The 24,231-nt window shown below is 39.7% G+C and overlaps 1 protein-coding gene across 1 annotated transcript in view; it reads left to right on the top strand.

The window, feature by feature from the left end:
- Positions 1-785: 785 nt before the first annotated feature.
- The window catches only part of LOC145407829 (synaptic vesicle glycoprotein 2C-like), a 33,540-nt gene continuing 10,094 nt past the window's right edge, over positions 786-24,231 (top strand). Inside the window, exons 1-8 of the mRNA XM_080278686.1 lie at positions 786-870; positions 2,109-2,162; positions 4,563-4,724; positions 10,581-10,743; positions 12,341-12,462; positions 14,817-14,922; positions 16,643-16,775; positions 18,340-18,515. Coding sequence (XP_080134812.1) covers positions 786-870; positions 2,109-2,162; positions 4,563-4,724; positions 10,581-10,743; positions 12,341-12,462; positions 14,817-14,922; positions 16,643-16,775; positions 18,340-18,515 — 1,001 coding nt within the window. The remainder of the gene's footprint in view (positions 871-2,108; positions 2,163-4,562; positions 4,725-10,580; positions 10,744-12,340; positions 12,463-14,816; positions 14,923-16,642; positions 16,776-18,339; positions 18,516-24,231) is intronic.

Here is a 24,231-nt window from a genome sequence, read left to right as displayed (position 1 = left end):
CAAATTAAAGTGAATGAACCACCTAAATCTTCATTAGCCATAAAATAATGCAGTATATCGTAGACGAGTAAAAGTATTTCATTTTATTTTTAATGCCATTGAACAACAACCTCAAGTTAATTAGTTCTATTTATGAGAGACAGAAAAAAACGAGTATTATTTCTGCTTCCATGACTTCTCATATCTATTCGAGTTTCCAAAATGAAGTGGCCATTGGCAGTTAAAACCTCATTTGCAAAAAAAAAACTGAGTCAGCGTTTGCACTGAAAAAATCTCCAAGTTTACACAGTGAGCGAATTTATAAGACACAGCGGAATTTGACTTTTACATCAAATTACAGCGATTGAAAGAGAGAGTCAAATGTGCACTGACCACTGAACGCGAGATGTAAAGTTTATATAAAGGTAAAGAAAATCCGTCTTTGCTCATCGTCAGGTGAGTCCGCGATGAACACAGCCACACAGTCACTGAAAGTCAGATAAAAAATAATACAGTTCACAAAAGCACTCGTGTTTGCTTCTTTACTTACCTGTGTTATCTGCTGTTTGCTCACTGAGGAAGACGACGGCCAGTACGAGAAGGTGATATAACCGTAGGCTCTCTGGACGTGAACCCAGTGGACCGCAGAAAACTAATGCTTCACTTCACCATCCCCCTTTCGGAAGTTTGGGGAGGGAGTTGTAAGACATTTGTGAATCTGAGTAGGTCCTCTGCATAGGTGCTCTGGTGCCACCGCAGGAAGGCGTCCCTCTCCAGCACCACGACGGACTTAACACGGACGCGACATGAATTACAGAAGTATCGGTGAGGAGAGCAGAGACACCGTAGCCTCAGAGTATGGAGATCCCGACCCCAGCCACAAAGACAACAGTAAGACACACACACACACACACACACACACACACACACACACACACACACACACACACACACACACACACACTTTGACAGAATGGATTGTGTTTGGCCTGTGGGGGAGTAAGAGCAGATTTGTCTAGTTTCAGGTGTCATTATAATATTATACTGAATTTCAGTTCTAGGTGTGACAAGATGAAGCTTAACACCCTGAACCCGGTAATGTACTTCTACTGGCGATATGCTGGGTTCACATTCAGATGAACCTGGGGTTAAAACCACTACTGCTGCTACATATCCTTCTTTTCTGCCAGCAGTTTTCAGCACAAATTTAGACTGAGGAATAACTACTTGACTTTAACATTTAGTTCAGTTTCCAGTAGAACACATCACATTTGCCATGACCACACCTCTATATGGTGAGTTCTTAAGTGGGAGCACGACTTCATTTTGTCTTATGCAATGTTGGTACGTTATGTGGAGAGAGAGGGATGGAGATGGCAGGGAGGTCGCTCTCCTCAACACAGGGGTCCGCAAGGGAGTCCAGCTTCAGCTCCTATTAAATTATTTATAACAGAAATTCATCGAACTACAATCTATTAGTACAGTACAGAAGTAGTCTGTGTGTGTGTGTGTGTGTGTGTGTGTGTGTGTGTGTGTGTGTGTGTTGCAGGTATTATTGTGCTACTATTTTTAGATATCTATGAATCCTTCTTATACTCTTCTTGCTTCAATTGGGAAGTTGTGATGGCCAAGTGATCAGAGAGGTCCTCTACTGTCTCAAGTGAAGCGAGTTCGATCTCAGGCTGGGGCAGCACGAATAGTGTTAAAAATAGATATTACTGCGCTTCCACATGCCCCACCAACGTGCCATAAAAATACAAAAATTCTCGTATCTCCGTTAATATCTCCGCAATTTTGTTACCAAATACCACTGATATTAGTTTTCCCTTACAGATTTAGTTTTAGTGTAGAATAATTTTTTTTTTTTTTTTTTTTTTCCTATTAAATTTCCATGGCAGTTATTCTGTAATACCGATGCACCACTCTTGACTGAGACAGCCTTAACAAGTACGGTATTAAATATGGACGGTGGGTTTTCGTGCGTTAGATTTAGCCCTCAATAACCCTTCCACTGCTAGAAGTGTGTCCTAAACTGAATAAAATCATCTAGTGGTAGAAAGAATGCAAGACAAATACATCATCTGAATGAAGTGAACAAGACGTTTGATTGTCTGCTTGTTTTTGGCCAGGCGGAGCTAATGGGGAAGAAAATGTGGACTACGACGACGCCCTCAATGCAACGGGTGAGTTGATGCTGTAGAACAGAGATTTAATGGTGAGTTGTTGCTGTTGTTGTTGTTGTTGTTAGGGCCCCAGGCTCATCTGGAGCGTGAATTCACAAGAACTATGTAAACAGTTTCAGTCTGTGGCTGCACATCCGGTGCAGAACATATACATCACCCCAAGTATCAACCTAGGTTTTTTCCACAGTAAATATATATCACCCAGAGCTGAGGGGTTATTGATATCTGGAGCGTTGACTGTGAAATATTCTCGCGTTTCCTTGTGAGTGGCCCACTATGCCTCTGTGCTGAAATGTCTGGTCTAAGCACATACTTTTTTTTTTTTTTTTTTAATGAGAGGAAGAAGGAACTAAGGGCCGCGAACCCGCAATAACTGTTCCTTCCAAGAGAAAAACAAAATACAAGAGAGAGTCAAATTCAAGATCCGATCATTTCGAGATGCCTGGACACACTGCGTTTGAAGGACTGGACATCATTGCTAGCAGGAAATACAGACAGAGGGAGACAGTTCCAGAGATGACCTGTTGCATAAATGAAGGACTGGGAGTAACGGTTAACTCTTGCATTAAAGAGTTGGACAGAAAAGAGATGAGAGTTTGCTGCTAGACGGGTGCTAAGTGCCCGTCGTAGAGGTGGAAGAATGCAAGCAGACAGTTCAAAGGAGCAGTGACCATTGAAGTAGCGACAGAAAAGAGATAAAGATGCAACAGCGCTACGAAGAGACAGTGGCTGAAGGGAGCCAGAAAGAGGAGGAGAGTTGATGAAACGAAAAACCTTTGACTCCACCCTATTGAGATGAACTGTATGTGGGGAGCCTCCCCACACGTGACAGTTGTACTCCACACAGGGGCGGATAAAACCCCTGTATAGAGTCAACAATTGTGCAGGGGTAAAGAAGGAACGGAGTCAGCTTAGCACACCTTATCTCTTCGAAGCAGATTTTACAAGAAATGTAATATGATATTTCCAAGATAAGACCCGAGAGAATGAAACCCTAAGCATGTGCAAGGATGATGCAGGATTAAGATAAATATTATTAAACATTAGTAGGTACATCTGTGCAAGCTTTTGTCGGGTTGATAGGTGGGGAAGGCGGTGGCTCAATCGGTAGAGAGTTGGCCTGCAGTCCTAACGGAGCCGGGTTCAAATCCCGCTGGGATAAGGAACAGTTTAAGGATTTGAATTTCATAAATATCAGACTTCACTGATCTACCAGAAGACCCGCCGACATGTCGTAAAAATACCCCCGCTAATACCAATACACCAGTCCTGTATGAGACAGCTCTAGCATGTATACAATATGGACGGTGGGTGTTAGCGCCGAGTGGTGAGATGTAGAGGTGTACGGTACGTAGGAGGACTACTGGACCTTGAGAGCTGGCTGTGAAGCCTATGCCTAGAGTCGCTCACATAAAAAAAGAAAAAAAAAGTGAGTTTTTGATGCATTTTAAAAACAAGATTATTTTTACCCCACTCAGAGATACGAGCCAAGTCAGACATTAGGTGTGCCATAGCCTCATCCCTTGCCTGTTGAAGTATCTGCTGAGATGGACGTTGCGGGAACCGAATGGAAAGGTGAAGGGTGGAGTCATCAGCGTATGAGTGGATTGGGTTAGATGTACAGCTTAGAAGGTCATTGATGAATAAAAGGAAGAGAGTTGGTGATAGGAGAGAGCCCTGAGGAACACCACTGTTGATAGATCTAGGAGAAGAGCGATGGCCGTCTACAACAGCGGCCATAGAACGACCAGAAAGGAAGCTATAGATGAAGGCACGGATAGAAGGATAGAAACCATAAGAGGGCAGTTTGGAAATTAAAGATTTATGCCAGACTCGATTGAAAGTCTAGATGTCAAGTGCAATGGCAAAGCTTTCGCCAAAGTCCCGAAAGGAGGATGACCAGGAGTCTGAAAGGCAGGTGAGAAGATCGCCAGTGGAGGGTCCCTGACGGAACCCATACTGACGATCAGAAAGAAGGTTGTGATAGGAAAGAGCTTTAAAATTTCTCAGCTAAGAATTGACTCGAAAACTTTTGAGACACAGGATGTTAAGGCAATTGGACGATAGTTAGAGGGTTGGGAATGGTCACTCTTCTTTGGGACTGGCTGAATGAGAGCAAACTTCCAGCAAGAAGGAAAGGTACAAGTTGATAGACAAAGGCGAAAGAGTTTACCTAGGCAGGGTGTAAGCACAGAAGCACAGCGATGCACTAATAGCAGTGTCACCTACTATACTCTTTCAGTCGTTTCAAGCTGTACAACAGTCTGATAATCTATAATGGTAAATTGTAGTTTTCGGTTGATTTATCGAACAGTACAAGAATACATCTAAATTACAGCCAAAAGTTACAGTAGCTCTCTCACTTTCTTCGTGTCTGCGTAACATACTCTCTCTTTGCAGGGTATGGATTATTTCATTATATCCTGGTCACCGTAGGAGGTTTAGCACATGCCACTTATTCCACCGACATCCTCTGTGCGTCCATCCTGATGCCGGCTGCAGAATGTGATTTGCATATGACTTCAGCACAGAAGGGATGGCTTTCTTCAATGGTCTTTTTAGGTAAGAATATACCAGGTATTTGGAAATTCTTTTCTAGTCACTGGTTAAAATCATTCTTCTATCGACTAATGTATTTTCTGCATTACTTAAACAAATGAATAAAAATTAAAATCCATTACGCAATATACCAGCCACAACTGAAGCAAGCACTGTGAACCTGTATGTAGTCTAACAGGCGTGTTTATATGCTGTTCTGTAACAAAATGAACAGGATTAAACATAATTGTTATCTCGTGTCAGTCCCGGTCCTAGCTTTTCTGAGGCCCTACGCTGGATCTTTGGAGGCCCTCCCCCCCCACTCTTTGTTTGCATTTCTCCCCCTACCCTACATATTCATCCCCCAAGTTATATCCCTATCCTGAGCAATGTAAAGTAAAAAACTTGTACTGCATAATCTTTTATTCTCTGAATAAAAATAAAATAATATCTTGAGTGAAACTATAATTTACATATAATCATTATTCAGATATATAAAAACAGAAATTGTCGTTGCCAAATAACTCCATAGTGACAAAAAGGCTACAGCATTATATTTTTTTTTAATATTATGAATTACGCTACTACAATTAGAAAAGGAAAAAATTATAGCTAAAATGCCGAATAGTAACATACATGTTGGAACAAAAACACTGAAAGAAAAACATGTAACATCAGTAAAAATATCATTATAATCGGTAATAATTCTTAATTTTACACCAAAACGCTGTAGGCTCTCATATATAAGTAATCATTATCCACAGAAAGTTTTAATATTCTAATGCTATACTATAAATAGCGATCGTCACCTGTTTATGATGTAAAATAGTACTGGAATGTGACAGTAGGATAAACGCAACCGGAGACCTCCCTCCCCCCCTTTCGTGTAACAAATTTAAATATTCATAACTATGATAACGGTTTTTCCATTTAAAAACACTGAATAATTCCAGAAGAAAATTTTCTTTACCAGGCTAAAATATATTAGAAATACAAGGCTGTTCATAAAATTTTACAAGACTAAACGTTTCTGTAACGAATACGAGTAAACAAGAACTTCCAAGGTGGCATCGTGGCGAGTAAAATTGGAGTTAAGACATTAAATTATGCTTCCTAGTTTATTTCAGACTACCCGTGTACCTTCTTAGTAGATTTTTGAAACGACAACTGTTTGAAAGTTTGTGTGTTAGCCACCTCAGTGCTGTAGTTAGCACATTTGAGGGCAAGCCAGTACGCTTCTTCTAACCCAACAACATCCTTGTTACAATTCTTGCCTATGAAAAATCATGAAATAAATTACGTGTAAGAAGTTTATATATAATTGTAATGGTAGTAATTTTATCCCTCCGTTGTTCATCAGTTGAAACGGTAGGATTTTTTATCCCATCATTATTTATCAGATTTGTTCTGTTTAACTTACTTGTTGATAATACAAAGGGTACTCAACTTAGTCTCCCCTCAATGACTGATAAAGTATTCACCAAAGAAAAAACAAAGGAGGGGGGGAGTAACTTCGACTTTGAATGATAAAGGTTAATTGCATAAAGGATATTTTTGGTCGCGTTTGTATTTTTAGCCGAGTCGAGAATAAGTTTGTACCACGTGTGTTAGTCGTTCCCAAAGCGGAGGAATCTTGAACTGGAAGGGGAGTGAGTCATGCGTGAGAGGACAAAATTCCCTTGGTTGGATATCAAAATTGCATATACTTTACTTTAATAAATCTATACTTGTTAAACAACAGACATTTTTTTTTAATTACATGACCTTTAATAATATGAAAAGAGTTGTAAATTAAGTACTAGTTTGGGCGATAGTAATACAGTACTGTTACCAAGCGAAACAATTTGAATATTTAACAATGACTCCTGAGTTCATCACATTTCATTCTTGATTATCAGTTATTCTTGGGCTCGTCAATTGCCTCAAGACTGGGACATTCAATGACATGGACTGTCTTTTCGGGCTGGCATAGCCTCGAACCAAAAATATTCACTCATGTACTATTACGTCGGGCCAGTCTAAACTCATCACACAATTCACTAATATTTCATAATCACTCGGGCTTGCTTAGCCTCGAGGAACAATTCGAAATTACATATCCTTACAACCACTAAATTCACTATAACACTCCCAATATTTCTAACCTATTAATAAAAGAAGAGAGAGAGAAAAAAAAAAAACGGTTGATGAGTTAAATTCGCTTTTCCGTTACTGATCACATTAACTTTCAAAATTCTGTACATTATCTACTATAAAAAAAAAAAAAGGTTCACCTGATTGATTCATAATTCAATTGCTACTACATTCAGTTATAAATCTATTTGTGGGTAGTGTAAGCGTGTGTGTACAACAAGTCTATGGGCAATATCACAGGATGGCCTCGTGCAACCCCAAAGTCACGGTGTCTGTGGACTGAAACAACGTCTGTTACCCACAGCGTCTGGTTAGCCAATCTCTACGTTAAGCTTTTAACAACATTACTTCATACTGTTCACGACAAGCAAGAATTAAAACAAGCAAGGGGGGAGAAAGGAGGAATGTGTACAGCTCACCTGAAACAACGTCTGTTACCCACAATGTGTGGTTAGCCAATGTGGCTTAGCTGGGCACATAGGGACGCTACTGCTAGTCAAATTAGACTGTTTTTGCGATATGGTAGGTTTTAATTCTCTTCACTATTTATACAGTAGAATACACATGACGTTAGGACTTTGGATTGAATTGGGGAAAATTTGGGATTCATTCCTTACTACAGTTAAATACTGAATTTACCGCCATCCCGCCCTGAGTTTGGGGTAGCTTATGCCATCTAGTGACGGCTAAGGCAAGCGGAACTACTTGATCCTCACAAATTACATTATCTTTGCCTTTTCTATTAATTTCACATATTTGGATTCTAGCAGCTTCAATAGTAAGCATTTCACAACAATGATACGGAAAGAATTGCATACCCATTATTATTCTGTTTTCCCCGAGGGTGCCACAGGAAATGATTGATTTAAGGTTTAAACTTGGCGCCCGGCGACGACGCACCACAAGCAAGGGGATGTTGCCCACATCTGTTATTCGTTACCTACCAGATGGGTGAACTCCCATAGCTCAACACTCCCAGTTACACTACCTATGCACAGATACAGAGATACACACATATAAAAATAAAGCTGTCCCTACATCGATCACCAACACACGAACTGCTACTTAGAATAGTAGCCTTATAGACTAGTATTCAGATTACACTCTATCTAACTTAGGAATTACAGTACCTCTAAACATATACATGAATACTAAATTTGTGGCATTACATAATATTACAAGGCAGAAATTACACATATCAGAGTTGCGTCACTGTTGGTAAATGGTTAGGTTTGTATTTTTCACTAGCTTTAGTGTTTGCTTTTACAGTTAAGTTACAGAAACTGGTGATAAAACAGAAAATTTTTTCGTCAGTGCCAGCAAGTATGTGCAGTCACTGAAGTTCTTTATTGAAAAATGTGCGTCGTTTTTGCACCAAAATAAATTGATAAACTGATGTTGTTAGCCTAAAAAAAGGTTACCAGAAATGAGTGAATTGGTTGGTTAGGATGCTGGCTGAGATATTTACCTGTTTCAGTCAAGCACTCGGATTTGAGCACAGGTGTGTTGGCCTTAAAACAAAATTTGCTGGTAAATGCAGATTATTTCATGAGAAAAAAAAAAAAAAACATCCTGAGGCATCTTTCCATCCCAAGAGCTTTTCTTGTAGATAACTACAGGCCTAAGGAAATGGCCTGTACCACGAATGTATAATATAATAAGTACTTAATTTGATAGAAATGGCAGTTACTGTAATGGAGAAGTAGATGGGTGTAGGAAAGGCACAGAATACTGGTTAGGGTGGAACGGTTATACAAAAGCATGAAAGGTGCAGTTAAGCAATGACTGAAACAGGAAGCAATGAGATAAATATTTAGTGAGGAGACAAACATCAAGCATATGACCAGTTTAGGAGAAACCTAAGAAAACAGAACAGTAAACATTCTGAAAATGTATAAAACAGAACTGAAAGAAATTACTATAGAGGTGGAATGATTTATGGGAAAAGAGGAAAGCTTATCTACAAGACTGGGACAGAAACAGAAATGCTGTACCATATAACTTAGGAAATCATTGCATACTGCTTGAAGGGAAAGGTAATAATGAATGTGAATATCAGAGTAGCTAGTCTAATTACTGAGCTAAACTGGATATTTTATGGCAATTGCTGAAACAGGGAAGGTGACAATAATATAGCCTAGGGGAAAAAAGAATATAGCTCGATATATAGACACTGAATGAACAACTGTTCTAGTACACACATCTGATAACCTATGTTTTCCAATTTGGTCTGTTGGTCATGGCTGGATGACAGGTGTGGAAAGAAACTGCTGAAAAAAATAGAGGAGGAGAAGTGTTACTGCATCCCTCTTGTGCAGGTGCTGCAATGACTGTGACCATTCAACCAGCTTTGTAAAAAGTAAATTAGTCTCCATGCTAAATATAAAGTCTCCAATAACTGTGTATTTACATCTTGCAATATAAATTTAGGAACACATGATCTAGCCTACTGCTGCATGAGTAGAGGTGCACATAGCCTGGATAAACTGCTGTATAATTCATGACTGGTGAGCTGGCCGGAAACAATTTGCAAGTGTACGAGGTATGCAATAATACTTTCTCTTTGCTCATATGAATTCACACCTGGATAATCTCAGTAATTATTTCATGCAGATAACTGCAAAAGGAGGATAAATCATAATTCATTCCTGCCTGGTCTATACAGTACACTGTACATTGCTTGTAAATGCATGGTCTTTCTGCATTCTGCCATCATTTGTTATCAATTCTAGCGCAAATATACTTATTTCCTACATAAAAATAACAGTTTAGAATGGGTTAGGGAAGTGTTTCGTTTATTAAGCAGAAGAAACATTAAAAATTTTTGTGCTTTTAGTGCTCATGCAGCACACTCCCTCCTAATCTAGCATCTGTTGTGGCATTCAAACACCAGAACTGGGTTTCGCCAAGACTGACGGTCCAGATTTTTTATAGTAAGTATGATTGATGCTCAGGAACGTCTGACAACTGAACGTCGCCTTTGGACCACCTGAACTCTGGGTTTTTATATTATGGCCCATCTGTGACCTGTCAGGAACGTTAACAATAAAGTTTAGTCAGTTTCGTCACTTACGATATTCTAAAAACAGTGGCCTACAATCGCATGATGAGTGGCAACATAACATAAATTACTGACCTTTACTGTTAGCATGAGCTTCCTCTTGTAGTCTTTTCTTTGTTCGTTTTTGTGAACCTGAGAGATGTTTACGTTTTGACGTCATGTTGCTGACTGAGGGCACAGGGCAGCAGTCGGCAGCAGCGACTCAGCTGTTTTCCTGCAGTGCAGCACTAGGTATTGCCATCAGAAATTAATGTTAAATCCCACTAAACAAATTTGTAGTTACCACTGTTTTTTGTTACTCTAAAAAACTAATGTAGCCCAGTTTTTGCCTGCAATTATTCTGTTATTATTGTTTATACAATGTCCATGTATTGTTTATACAATGTCTGTATTTTTTTTCAAATACACTTCCTGAGAACGGGAGGCCCCACCAGTGATCGGAGGTCCTACGCACTGAGCGTAGTGAGCGTATAGGAAGGATCGGCCCTGTCTCGTGTTCTCTCTCTCTCCCTCTCTCTCTGGTTTGTGTGTGTGTGTGTGCGTGTGTGTGTGTGTGTGTGTGAGCTCGGAGAGTAAAGAAGAGTAAAGCAATTATATTAAAGGTCGATACAGAGGGGATACATATATGTGACCTGTTTCTAATTAGTTCTTTGTGAAATTATAAAGGTAATTTTGCTTCTTTACAGGCATGTTGGTGGGGGGATATATATTTGGCAGCCTGGGTGACATCTACGGTCGACACACACTACTGAGGATTTCGCACGCTATCAATGGACTGGCTGACTTGACATCAACATTTGCCCAGTCATATGAGTTATTTATTGTCCTTCGCTTCATAGGAGGAATGGGGTGAGCATAATTTTCGATTTCCTGTTCTAACAGGTTGGGATGCCGTCTCTTGCGAGGGGTGGCAGCTCCCGACGCGGTTTTTCACCTGCTTGAGACATTGAGAGCCATCCCGGGACACAAACACGATGCTTTTGCCCTGTCTGATCTCAACATAACTCAAGCACTACACGTACTCTGGGTCACAAAAGTGTCGGTGCACAATATGCGTGAAGCATTTGGGACCACAGAACGAAGGTCACTGAAAAAATTAGTGTCTGACCTGCCACACGTTGGTAGCCCTGATGTCGCGAGGTGTCATATATCGCCAACTAGCAATATTCTCTTGCAGACATATAGTAAATGTTATGTTTATATAAACAGACATTGTTCATACTCAATGAGACGTTGGTAAACATCGGCGGCTGATCGAATGCGTTCGGTAGGCATCGGACCCCCTGTGCACCGATACTTTTATGACCTATAGTACACGTGGTTATGTTGGATGCTATTCTTTAAGAAAATTGATCTACACCAATGCACCACACATAGAAATAGATGACACCAGAAACATGGTTATGTGGCAGGTGTAATATCCTTTCAAACACTCTTTGTTTCACATCGAACACAATGTTTCCTCCTCCCTCCAGCAACCCTGCTACTCGCACAATAACTGCCGCCACAACTAAGCCTCTGCACACAGACACATCCAAAACACAGACACACTTGAGGTTCCCCCTGCCTCGAACGCTACAACATAATATCTAAGGCCTTCGCCCCAAGACACAAGCAATCTACTTTCTACTTATACGGGTTTGGTGAATCACATAGTAGTCTCACGTAACATAAAACACATACTGGAGAACACCGCACAATTCATGTCATACTAAAATAGTTGACGTAGACAAAGATTAAGCTGCTGATTACAGTGGGTACTTCTCATTCAGTAGTCTGGATTTATTTGTGATACTCGAGAGGTTCAGGCTCATCACAAGAAGTCTTTTCATGCTAGACATAATATTTTGTCTGTTCCAGGAAGAAAGAAAAATGACCTGCTTGTACAGATTTAACTGAAGGTGACATTATTTCTCAGCCTTTCAGTACAGATCTCTCATAAGCTGAATGAAACGTTTGGACGTCGTGATGATGACGTGGGAAAATCATTATCGACGTGATCTAAGGATCATTGCTATAGTCATTTTTCTGTAAACTGCCATCTCTTCGTCTTTAATGGTGACAAGAGATTAACACTAGACTATGAAGCTGGTAATGAATTAATATATGGAAAGGATGAACATTCGAACCCTTTTTTCCCCAACCACTAGGAAACGTAAAATAAGCTGGAAAATATGGAAATCTGTGTCAACTTAAGGTCAAAGAACCAGGTCCGTATTCTCGTTGGTTAAGTAAGCTCCCTAACACCTCTTCCTAAGCGATGTATTTTGCCTATTATACCTTACCGTCCTCTTCTGTGTCACTTAAATCATTCTAATATCTCCATACCTTGCATAAATCATGTACAAAATTATACTAGCCAGCTGTGTCCAAAAATAAATCGGTAATGGAGAGGTGTTAGAGAGAATATGGGCCCTATAGCGAGCTTTTCATTCCATCTGTGTAGGTTTGGAGGCAGCTCGTCCGTGGTGTGGGCGTACGTCAGTGAGTTCCAGCCAGCTCATCGGCGAGGGGGAGCTCTTAGTGTTATAGCTCTCTTCTGGCCCCTTGGCAACGTGTTGGTGGCAGGTGCGTAGAGCCTGGGTAGTGGGATCCTGTGAATTTCCGACCATACTCTTCATTTCCTTCCCTTGCAGAGGCATGGGAGGGAAATCCTTAGTTGAACTGGTACTCTAAAAAAAATTATTTCCCTTCGTGAGCTTCTCACGTGAAAAAATTATTTGACCCGTCTCTTCAAACCCGTCTCTTCAAAAATTCCTTTGCAATTTTTGTCCAGTCTGTTGTTGTTCTTTGTTATATAATTAAAAAGTTGAAGGATGTCACAGTATAATTTTATCCATAAAATTTGCAACGTTGTACTAATGTTAAAGCTCTATCTGTATCTCTTTAAAAGTGTTACCCATGTCGGCTGAGATGTTTAGCCAGACAGAGCAGCCGACGTGATGCATGGTTGATTCACACGATATCCTCCGATATTCATCAAATCTACATTAAGGCCAGGGTCGCACTACAATTTTTATTATTATAATTTTTTTTTTAAAGAAACAATTATGCTTGGTAATTTGCCCTGAAAAGGACAATCTGCGATCAAGATCACACGGGTGGGTCGACTCGAGTCTTCCAGCTGGGAAAAAACAAGTGCGCGCCGCCATGCGTGTATGGGACGGATGATAAACAAGTGATCCATATACTTACGAATAACAAGACTGAAAATAATGATATTCCTCCAGTATTATTTCTTATCAAAATATATATAATACAATGTCTTGAGTGAACACCATTGTGGTGTCAGCTAGAATGCCATTCATGGATGAACACTAACTAATAGCATGGATGTGGTGGCAATCCCCTACATTTCAAATATGTTGTGCTTTCATTAACCAGCACGAGAGATGCGTGTTTTGAAATACTGATTTATAAATCTAACGCTCCACTATACCAAACATCAGCATACTGGGTCCTCTTAGTTCGGCAGGGCTACCAACCGGAAAATATTTCCTTCCCTTTCACGGAAATCTTTAAGAATACCGAAGGAAAGAGAAAGTCCAGGAAAGGATTTTGGAGACAGCCATTAGGACCCTATTCCAAGTGGCTCTGGAGTTTCCGTAACACCTTTTCCTTGACAATTTATTTTGCACTTTTCACCCCAGATATCCTCTTGCGGGTGAGTACAGGTTAGTATGAATTTAGGATGCATTCTGAGTGGCTCTGGAGTTTTCGTAATCCTGTTTTATTAGCGACTTAGTCTGCACACTACACCTTCATTATCCTCGTACATGTCACTGATGCAAACTATATTGAAATTAAGCCTATGAAAATAACACAGAAGACAATTTTAAGATGTAATTGTCAAAATTTCCACATACGAAGAAATCCAGTTCATTCAAAGTCGTAATTCAAGTGGCCTGGGAGATTTGCTAACACTTTTTCCTCAAGTACTTATTTTGCTCATTACACCTCAGTTATCCTTTTCCATGTTACTGATACAAAACTGTGTCAATATTAAAGGGATATAAATAAAGTACAAGGGAACCAGAATCCTGAAGTGCAGTAATTAAATCGCAAAGGAAAAAGTGCTATGAAGCCCCCTATGCGTCTCAAAATACTAGCTTAAGGCAGGTGGATGCTGATGAAGACTTGGGCAGGAGTGAAGCATTTATGTTGTCGTGTTTTATTTCATTTTCGCGTCAGGCGATCATTTTCAGCTTAAGAATTCTACAAGTGACATTCTTAACGCCAGCTGAGTGAAGACCCTCCAAGTCAACGTAAGAAAATAAAATAAAGTGGTAGGAACAACATGATGACGTGCGAATTATAAATCATCTTTTTTTTTTTTTCGACCTCATGATGCTGTTCCTACTGAAAATGGACTTCAAATAGTAGAAAAATATATATATAACAAGACGTCAGTGTAGCGAGGGAATCAATGGTAAACAACGACTTGATGCAGATGAGGTGATGAAGACTGGTTATTCTGATCTTGTGCATTTTGGTGGAAGAGCGCAGAAAGGATGCTTATTCTAATCAGAGTTCTTAATGACAGATCTATATCCACAGATTAATGCAACACAGCACAGCATAATAAAGCAAATGTAGATCCTTGTATTGCTGTGAAACCTTGTCACTACACACATTTTAGAGCATTATGTTTGGGAATTAGATCACTAACATTTAAAATAAAATATATATTCTCAGCATTATTCCCTGTGCACTTTCATCCCATGTTGTAGAGTCAGGATGGTCAATAATTATACTTAGTTTCGAGCAATAGTTTCGTAAGTTTAACTGATTAATGACTAACTGACAGACAAATTTTCATATCCTAATCAGAGCACTGTACAGTATCTTTTATATCGACCGTAATACATTGTTATGAAAAAGGGCATTGATGGCATGTTAATTATTACTGCTTCAATTTCCAGTGCTTGCTTTGTTGACCATTCCGTATGACATTGGGTTTGTGAGTCCTGGATTCTCGTACAACTCTTGGAGACTATTCATCACCCTCTGTACTCTCCCATCTCTCACGTATGTATTTATTTCCTTAAAAGAAAGGCAATGAAGTTAACAATAAAATATTATAAGTAATTTAATACAGCTTATGCTTGTAAACAGGAAACTTAGAGTCTATAAAGATATCACCATTAGCCTTAAAACTATGTAAAAGATAATCCTGCCACAGATTTTCGCTAGGTAACTACGAACAACACACAAATCAATGCAATAACCAAGTAAAAAGTGCAGTTTTGCTTTGAACTAGTAGTGCTGGATCATTTTCGTGATGTGAGGAAAACATTTTCATTACTTTATGATATTTTTCCCTCAGTGAATAAGGGAAATACATGTGCATATGCAGATGAAAACTAATACACCCCAAACGTTGACTTGCTTGCCGGAGGGTGTTTAAATGTGTAATATGCAACTACAATGACGTAAGTGTATGTTGGGTAATATGTCCATCCATCCATCAGCCATTCCTACATTGCCGCGTGAGGAGCGTAGGAGCCCGGGGCTAGGTAGTTGGTCCCGACATTTAAGATGAGAGTGAAGGGTTATCTTGGTAAACTATAATGCTATACTGCTTTTCTATAACCTGGCCCAAAACTACCATCTCGCCATCTTGCATGTTGATTTATAATAACAGATCAACATTACAACATGATGCTAGTCACGAAGAGGTGCAACGAAAAAGATATTGGACTATACTTTTGCCTTTTTTCTTCCATCGACCTACGTGAAATAAGCAGAAAAAGGACGAAGATCCAGGTCAAGTTAATATGAAAGGAGTTAGTTCTTTCAGCTGGGAGTGAAGTATATATAGTTGCATGGAAATTGATCGGACACGATTTGAAATGTCAATGGGAGATGGATTTTTTTTGCCTGCGAGGAATATATTGTTGCAGTGAGTGTCTGATGGCTAGACTGATGTGCGTATTGATATATGCAGTGAAGATGACTAACAATTATCATGTAATCGGGAATTGGTAAGAGGATTGCCGAGAAGAGAAGAGGATTTGGGGAAGAGTTAGAAAATATACAAATATGTTGGGTTTCAGAGACAGTTAAGAGATACTGAGATTTGCCTGGAAAGATGGGGGAAGGGGAGATGCAGGAGACGGCATGGGAGGATTGGTTGTTTAGGGCGAACGGGACACTAAAGTCTTTGGTTGTGTTGTGTCAAAATGGAATTCCGGTTGGTAATACGAAATACGTGATATAACACAACCAGAATTGGAGTTTCGTGTTTGATAATGGATAAAATGCTGGTGAACTGGAGTGTGTGAAGATGTAAAGATACAATATTAACTGAAGTACCTACTGGTGTATCAGAACAAGTGTTGGTGGTATACAAATGCACTGAAGTATAATGCAATGTGTGTTTTCATTTTGTACACATGGTATCTTTTAGTAATAATGGCAAACTTTCTTTTAAATCACAGTGCTAGTCAGATATTACTTAAGCTGAGTATAAATAGTACACTGTATAGCAAAAGCAGTATAAAATCCCCTTGTATGTTCAATAATGCAAACTTTGTGTTGTAAAGTACCACAAGTAATCTGTGCGTACGCAGTTTTGTTGACTATGTAATTAAGGGAGTATAGTTATTAGCTTCTTTATCATTCCCGCCATTTATGTACTAGTTCTAATAGTAATAATAGTAGTCGTGGTAGTAGTAGTAGTAGTAGTAATTGTAGTAACTGTAGTAATAATAATAATAATAATAATAGTGCCACATCTCTCTTACAGTAATTCCATTCTGCTAATATGGCTGCCAGAATCCCCAATGTTCTTACTTATGAAGGGCCGACAAGAGGAAGCCCTGGATATACTTAAGATGATGTATACACAGAATACTAAGAAATCTTCGCTGACGTATCCAGTAAGTTTATAGAACTGAACTTTGCAATGTTTATAATTTTATATTCTCGTTAACAAACTCATTTAATTAGGATGGCCTGCCCTGGGTCAAATAAAGCCTTTTTTTGGTTGTAGGATATTTTTAAGAAAGACAGATGGATAGGTAGATAGACGGACAGGGGTTGATAGACAGTTTGATAGATAGATGAATGGATGGCTTGATGGACAGATGGATGGATGGCTATATAGATGATGGGTAAAGACAGACAAACAGACAGACAGACAGGTATAGACATAGAGATAGATAGACGGATAGATAGAATGAAATAGATCGATAAAAAGATAGAAAGATAAGCCAAAACTGTACTGAAATGGTAAAGTCTTTCACAACGATAACATTACGTGTTTTTCTAAGATCATATGCGATAGAAAGTCAATAATTAACCCTTTCCAGTTCGGAAAGCCTCTCCATACCATAATAAAGTCGTCAGGAAATAGCAAGAATATGTAACCAAATTGCGGGCTCAGCCTTTGGTTCCTTCTTCCTCGCATAAAAAAATATGACGACCTCGGTTTCAAGGAGTTGAAGGAAATTTTTTTTTATCCCCTTTTTCTATCTGAGGTTCCTGGACAGCTGAATAATATCGTCCTATGCCCCCCCCCCCCTTTTTTTTTTTAAACAATATGAATAGACGAAGGACAACCAAATTAAGTGAAAAAGATCCATACACCAGATAACAGGTTTCCTCTGTTCACAAAAATCTGTGACATTTGGATTTGAACTGCTGTAGGTTGAACAACGAGGGAAACTAATCTGGGGAATGCGAGTTCCAAAGAGAGGCAGTTCTGGAAATAAATGAATTCTGATAGGCAGAATCTGATTACTTTTCAATGCAAAGAACTGGTTAATCTCTTTAGTTTGAGAACGTGATATTCACTTTTTTTTTTTTTTTTTTTTACTAACAAAGGATTAATATTTAGTGCTGGAAGGACCTGTTGTAGTGTAGGTACGAGTATTTACTCGTATTAAGCCTCTTCTCACTCCTTCAGGTCCCAAGATATCTCCCAGCTTCAAGAAAATATCTGGAGAAAGAAAAAAAAAAAAACGCCATTGTGATGATGAGGTTATTCTCCCTTGAACCATCGGGTCAGGCGTGGCACATTTAGGAATAAGCTGATTGGATAGCAAACTTATAAAACATCTATAAAGTATATATTTTTTCATTTTTCTAACTTTAAACATCATTTTCCGGTTTCTTTACCTAATCTTTTTCATTTTGTTAACCTGAATGCTAACTTTATTTTCAGATCATCTTGACTTTCATTTCCATTTTGATATTTCTATCCCTGTTACTGGATAACTTAGGAGAGATGGCGTCAGGAAGGACATCAAGTCTTAAAAGCCAGCCAAACCCAAAACCAAACATATAAATCCCATATAAAAGTGGGAAAGGAGGGAGGTTTATCTTAATTTATTGATTTAGTTAGTTAACCTTTAAAATTTTGCTAACCTGACTGCTCACTTCATTTTCAGATCATCCTGACTTCCATTATCATTGCTATTTCCATCGCTGTTACTTCCCCAGGTAAAATCAATCAACACTGCTGGTCTGCACATAGAGCAGGACAGCCAAAGGAACTGCTGGGACTCGTTTTCATCACTCTTCTTATCAACCTGGCGACATACCTCCAGGCTGTTTAGCCGCGCACTCTTTCGTGTCACGGTCTTGTTTTTCTTCATCAACTTTACTCTTTACTTTGGGTGAGCATGTAGATGGAAGTAGGTAGGTAAGTCGTAAAAGAGTTAAGCTGTAGACAGAAATGCAGTATAGGCTCACTTGATGTGATGCTACCTTTAGGTGACTCTGCACTGAGTGAGAAGCCAAATGTCACATCACAGGCCTAAGTTATCAACAGTGTTTCGTTTGATTAACTTCCTCTAACTACACCTGTGGGACGGAGCCCCACATTAGGCTTAACAACATTATATATATATATATATATATATATATATATATATATATATATATATATATATATATATTTACGGAACAGAGAGAGATAATGAACACTTCAAGTGAGAATACTAAAATCACTACTGTCCCGCAACGTTCCAGGTTCAAAACAAAAGACTTAGGTAAAATTACAAGTTAAAGTTTAATGCTCAAACTAACAACTAAACATTCAGGACTCATAAGGTTAATGTAATGGCAAAAACAGGTTAAATATATGGTTAACTGCAATAGCCTCTATTAACACGAATTTAGCAAGAACAAATTTATCTAAGTCAGCCCTGATAAATGAGAGAACCGAATAATGCTCAGTTAAAGTAAGATATAATATTATTACGGATACAAAATATTATTAACTCTGGCTGATAATATGAACTCCACATGAATCACAAAAGCCTCACCAGGCCTGCGAATTAACGCCTCAGGCTATACAGTACATGAAAAATGGTAAAAACACTTATACTCAAATTATACAGCAGCTAGATGGCTGGAGACTTCCTGAGCACTCACAAAAATAATAATACACTATACAGGGGAGGACAGAGATGTGAACAAAATGAGGAGTAGATCTAAGTGGGAATAATGCAGAGACTGAGCTCATTATATAGGGGGCCGGCAGAGCTTGATACAACTTGCAAGAAGGACGCGGAAATGAAGGCACAGAGGAGGAAGAGTTGACAGTCCTGCTCTGAACAACAGAAAGAACGACTTACTCTACTATAAGGGGTAGAAGGGAGGAGTGAGGTAGAACACGCAAGCCTGGTCACTATGGAAGCCACGAGGCGAATCGTGATCAAACATGCAGCATACTGTACGTTAGAATTATACAAAGGATGATGAAATCATAGGCTATGTAACACCTCCCCACAAAGAAAAAGAAATTTACAAAGGAAATTTCTTATTACTCTAAAACAATCTGTCTAAAGTCTAGATAAGCAATCTGCAATAACATATTCTTTCCACTTGACATGTTGGATGTCTGATGAATACTCCTGAAGAAGTAGACTCCATCATGTCAATCTCTGATTTTTATCTTCAAACTTACTAAGGAATTTCAGTGGGTTATGATCGGTATAAATGACTGTGGGGTCAAAACCAGAACACAAATAAAATAAAAAATGCTGTAAACCCAAAATCAAGGCCAAAAGCTCTTTCTCAATAGCTAAGTAGTTCTTTTGAGGTGGAGTGAACTTCTTACTGTAATAAGATACAGGGTGTTCAATACCCTGATCATCCTCTTGCAACAAAACAGCCCCAGCTCCTGTATCGCTTGCATCAACAGCCATCTTAAAAGGCTTAGCAAAATTTGGAGTAGCGAGCACTGGCTGACTTAATAGGATAACTTTAAGTTTACTGAAAGAGGATTCACAGTTATCGGTCCAGACAAATTTTAACTTCCTTTTTCAGTAGGTCTATAAGTGGTGATACAAGATTTGAAAAGTTAAGAACAAATCTCCTGTAATAACCTACCATTACCAAAAATCTTTGTAGCTCTTTCCTACTTTTAGGTCTGGGAAGATCACTTATAACCTGAACCTTAGCTCTTGGTGGTGCAACATGTCCATCACCAATTACGTACCCAAGGTACTGAACTTTAGCTTGACCAAACTCACACTTTGATAAATTAGCTACAAGATTAGCCTGAACCAAACGCTCAAGAAATTTACTGACATGGCATAGGTGATCTTTCCAGTTGTCACTGAAGATTAATACATCATCAATATAAACAACACACCCTGCCAAACCCTCTGTTACAACATTCATGAGCTTCTGAAAAGTGGCTGGTGCATTCTTCATACCATATGGCATTACAGAACATGCAAAACTCTTTCCTAGTGTTACAAAACATGAGATCTCCCTAGCACGTTCAGTCATAGGTACTTGCCAGTATCTCTTTAACAAATCAAACTTACTTATGTACCTAGCCTTTCCGATCTTGTCTATACAGTCTTCCACGCGAGGGAGAGGGAAAGTGTCTGTTTTGGTTATCTGATTAACACATCTGTAGTCGATGCAAAGCTGCTGTGACCCACCTGGCTTAGGGACTAGAGTGACAGGAGAACTCCACTCGCCCTGACAGGGCTCAATCATCTTGTGGTCCAACAGGTAGCCAAGCTCCTTCTGGATGAGAGGAACTTTCACCGGGTTCACACGGTAAGGAGGCAGTTTAATTGGCTTTGCGTCTCCAACATCGACATCATGCATCAACACAGTGATTCTTCCTGGAATGGCACAGAACACTTGCGGGTACCCCTGCAGTAATGCCGAAAACTCCTGCCTTTCCTCGGGAGCTAGATGAGAGAGCTTAGTCTGGAGATCATTCATGATATCAGGATTCTTCACCAAACTATCACTCAGGCTCATACTGCATGGGAGAACTTCACTTGCAGACTCGGGTGGAACAGCTACAGTGCAGACTGGGTTATTTTCGTCCCGCCTGTGATATATCTTTAGCATGTTGATGTGACAAAGTTGCTTGTTCTTTCTACGATCTGGTGTGGCGATGACATAGTTGACATCACTGAGTTTCTTCTCCACGAAATCAGGACCACTAAACTTGGCTTGAAGAGGTTGCCGATGCACTGGTAGCAGAATCAAAACCTGTCTCCTGACTGAAAGTGGTGTAACCTGGACTTCTTATCATACCAAGTCTTCATCTCCTGAGCAGCTCCTAAATTCTCTCTCGCCAGCTGTAAAGCAGTGGACAGCCGTTCTTTGAACTTCATCACATACTCCAGCAAGTTGACGTCATCTTCCTCCGACAGCCAGCTTTCCTTGAGTAGCTTAAGGGGTCCTCTTACTTCATGGCCAAACAGTAGTTCAAAGGGTGAGAAGGCCAGTGATTCATTTGGAGATACTCTTGCGGCAAATACAACGAATGGAAGACCTTTATCCCAATCTTTCTGATGTTCCAAACAGTATTTCCTGAGCATCGATTTGAGTGTTTGATGATATCTCTCCAACGCTCCTTGGGTCTGGGGATGGTAAGCTGAAGACGTGATCTGGGTGATGCCCAACTCTTTCAGAGACTGCTTGAAAACATTTGACGTGAAATTACTTCCCCGGTCTGACTGTACCTCCTTGGGCAGACCAAACTTGGTGAAGAACCCTAGCATTTCCTTAACCACGTTCTTTGCTGAGATATTTCTAAGTGGAATGGCTTCAAGATAACGAGCAGCCATATCAATCAGGGTCAACACATAAGAAAATCCTGAAGAAGTCTTAGGAAGAGGGCCCACAATATCCAACAACACACGGGTGAATGGCGCCTCAAAAGGAGGAATGGGAACTAGAGGTGCAACCTTTTCGGTCTGATTACACTTCCTCACAACTTGACAGGTGTGACAAGACTTACAATACCAGGAAACATCTCTGAAGATACCTGGCCAGTAGAAGTGTTTCAAAATGCATGCCACAGTCTTCCTCACTCCAAGGTGTCCTGCCAAACTGGAATCATGAGCCACTCTAATGATATCCTGCCTACAAACACGAGGGATGACAACTTGATGTACAACCTCCCATTCACAGTCGGCTGATGCTGTTGGGGGTCTCCACTTTCTCATAAGTACTCCTGACTTTATATAATAACAAGTAGAAGCACCAGTTGACTCTTCCTCACTGCAAGCAGAGTTAGCTAGACCTTTCAACTCAGGGTCAGCAACCTGCAACTCAACCAACTCTTGACGAGACAAATTATCAACACTACGGGGTACTGCCTTATCTGGTGAGTGGTCCAAATTAGCAAGAAAAGTGTCAGCTAGGATAACATGATCATCATCATTATCCTCTAAGTCACCAGTAACTTTAGACTTAGCCCTAGTGACAACACATGCAGAGAACACGTCAGGGATATCACAATCCTGGGTCGCAGTCACTGGTTCACTAGACAACTGAGGAGCTGGACACACTTGACTTCCACCAATATCATTTCCAAATAAGAAAGTTACACCTGACATTAGGAGTGTCTCAACCAACCCAACCATAACGGAACCATTAACAAAACCAGACTCTAAATTCACTCTGCACAGAGGGACAGAGAAGTAATTATTCCCTACACCTGTAACTTGCAATACTTTGGTGATAGAAACTCCGTGTACAAACAGCTAGATAAGGAGTTTATTACAAGCTCACAGTAAAACAGTCTGCCCTTGTTGAATGTCTGCTAAGAACTGATGCAATAACGCCGTCTTCAGGCGTGGGAGAGCATGCTGACCTAGCAAATTTAGTGGGGGCATGTATGCATTGGGGGGGGAAATATATACATCGGGGGTAGACATATTGTGGAGGGGGTACACACCTTGTAAGATTACAGTTTCATCAGAGGAATTAACATTAGAGCCTAGAACACTGGTCAGCATAAGGGATTGGCAAGCACCTGTATCACGATATATTTTAACTGATTTCCTGTCATTACTGTCCAGAGGACTGACAAAACCATCAGACAGGAAATTAGCACATGAACTCTTGAGAGTGTCACCCACATTACTGCTCAAAAGAGGAGCTTCATCATGAGAATTTAATTTACCCCTCAAAGCTGGTTCAGTTAATTCAGCTAAAGAATTCTGGGAACTCTCAAGGGTGGACACTAGACCAATTGACTGAATATTTAAAGACTCCTTTTTGTTCACATCACGCTGTCTCCTGAAACATTTCTCTGTAGTATGACCAAGCTTACTACAATATGTACATTTACTTTTCTGAAATCTAGAGGTGGAGCTGGTATTTACTTCCTGAGAAACTTCATTTTTATTCTCTTTCCTGTTACCTGTACTCTGAGTAGAGGCAATGTACTTACTCTCAGCTTTCCTTTTTTCTTTAGAATATCTCTTGTGAGTGAGAACATATTCATCAGCTAAAACTGCAGCATCAGACAAATTATCTATTCATTTCTCATCAAGATATAGGCTTACATCTTTATTAATACACCTTTTGAAGTCGTCCAGCAAAATCATCTGCTTAAATTTATCAAAATCAGAATTTACATTCTTAGAATTTAACCACTGCTCTAACAGATCTTTGATTTTTGCATTCTCAACATGGGATTGCTTATCTTGCTTATAAGTTGTCCTAAATTTTACTCTATAGGCTTCAGGAACAAGCTCATAGGCCTTAAGAATCAAGCTCTTAACTACATCATAATTATCAGATTGATCCTGAGGCAAAGATGCATAGGTTACTTGAGCTTTACCGGTGAGAACACTCTGAAGGAGTACTGGCCAATACTTTTTGGGCCAATTAAAACCTGTAGCTACCCTCTCAAACAACTGAAAATACTTTGTTAAATCAGATTCATTAAAAGGAGGGACAAGTTTAACATTTTTAGCCACATCAAAATCATCAGAGCTAGATGATCCAGTTCCACCTTGTTTCATGCAATACTCATGGTCTGCCTGAATCCTAGCAAGTTCAATTTGTGCCTGAGCCTGTGCCTCTTGAATTCGAGCCTGAGACTCGGCCTCCTTAGCC

Source organism: Coenobita brevimanus, chromosome 74 (assembly GCF_032717465.1).
Source record: "Coenobita brevimanus isolate Jiangsu-jjx chromosome 74, ASM3271746v2, whole genome shotgun sequence".
Classification (NCBI taxonomy): domain Eukaryota; kingdom Metazoa; phylum Arthropoda; class Malacostraca; order Decapoda; family Coenobitidae; genus Coenobita; species Coenobita brevimanus.
Note: the sequence above shows the minus strand (reverse complement) of the source record. Positions and strands in the feature narration are given on the sequence as shown.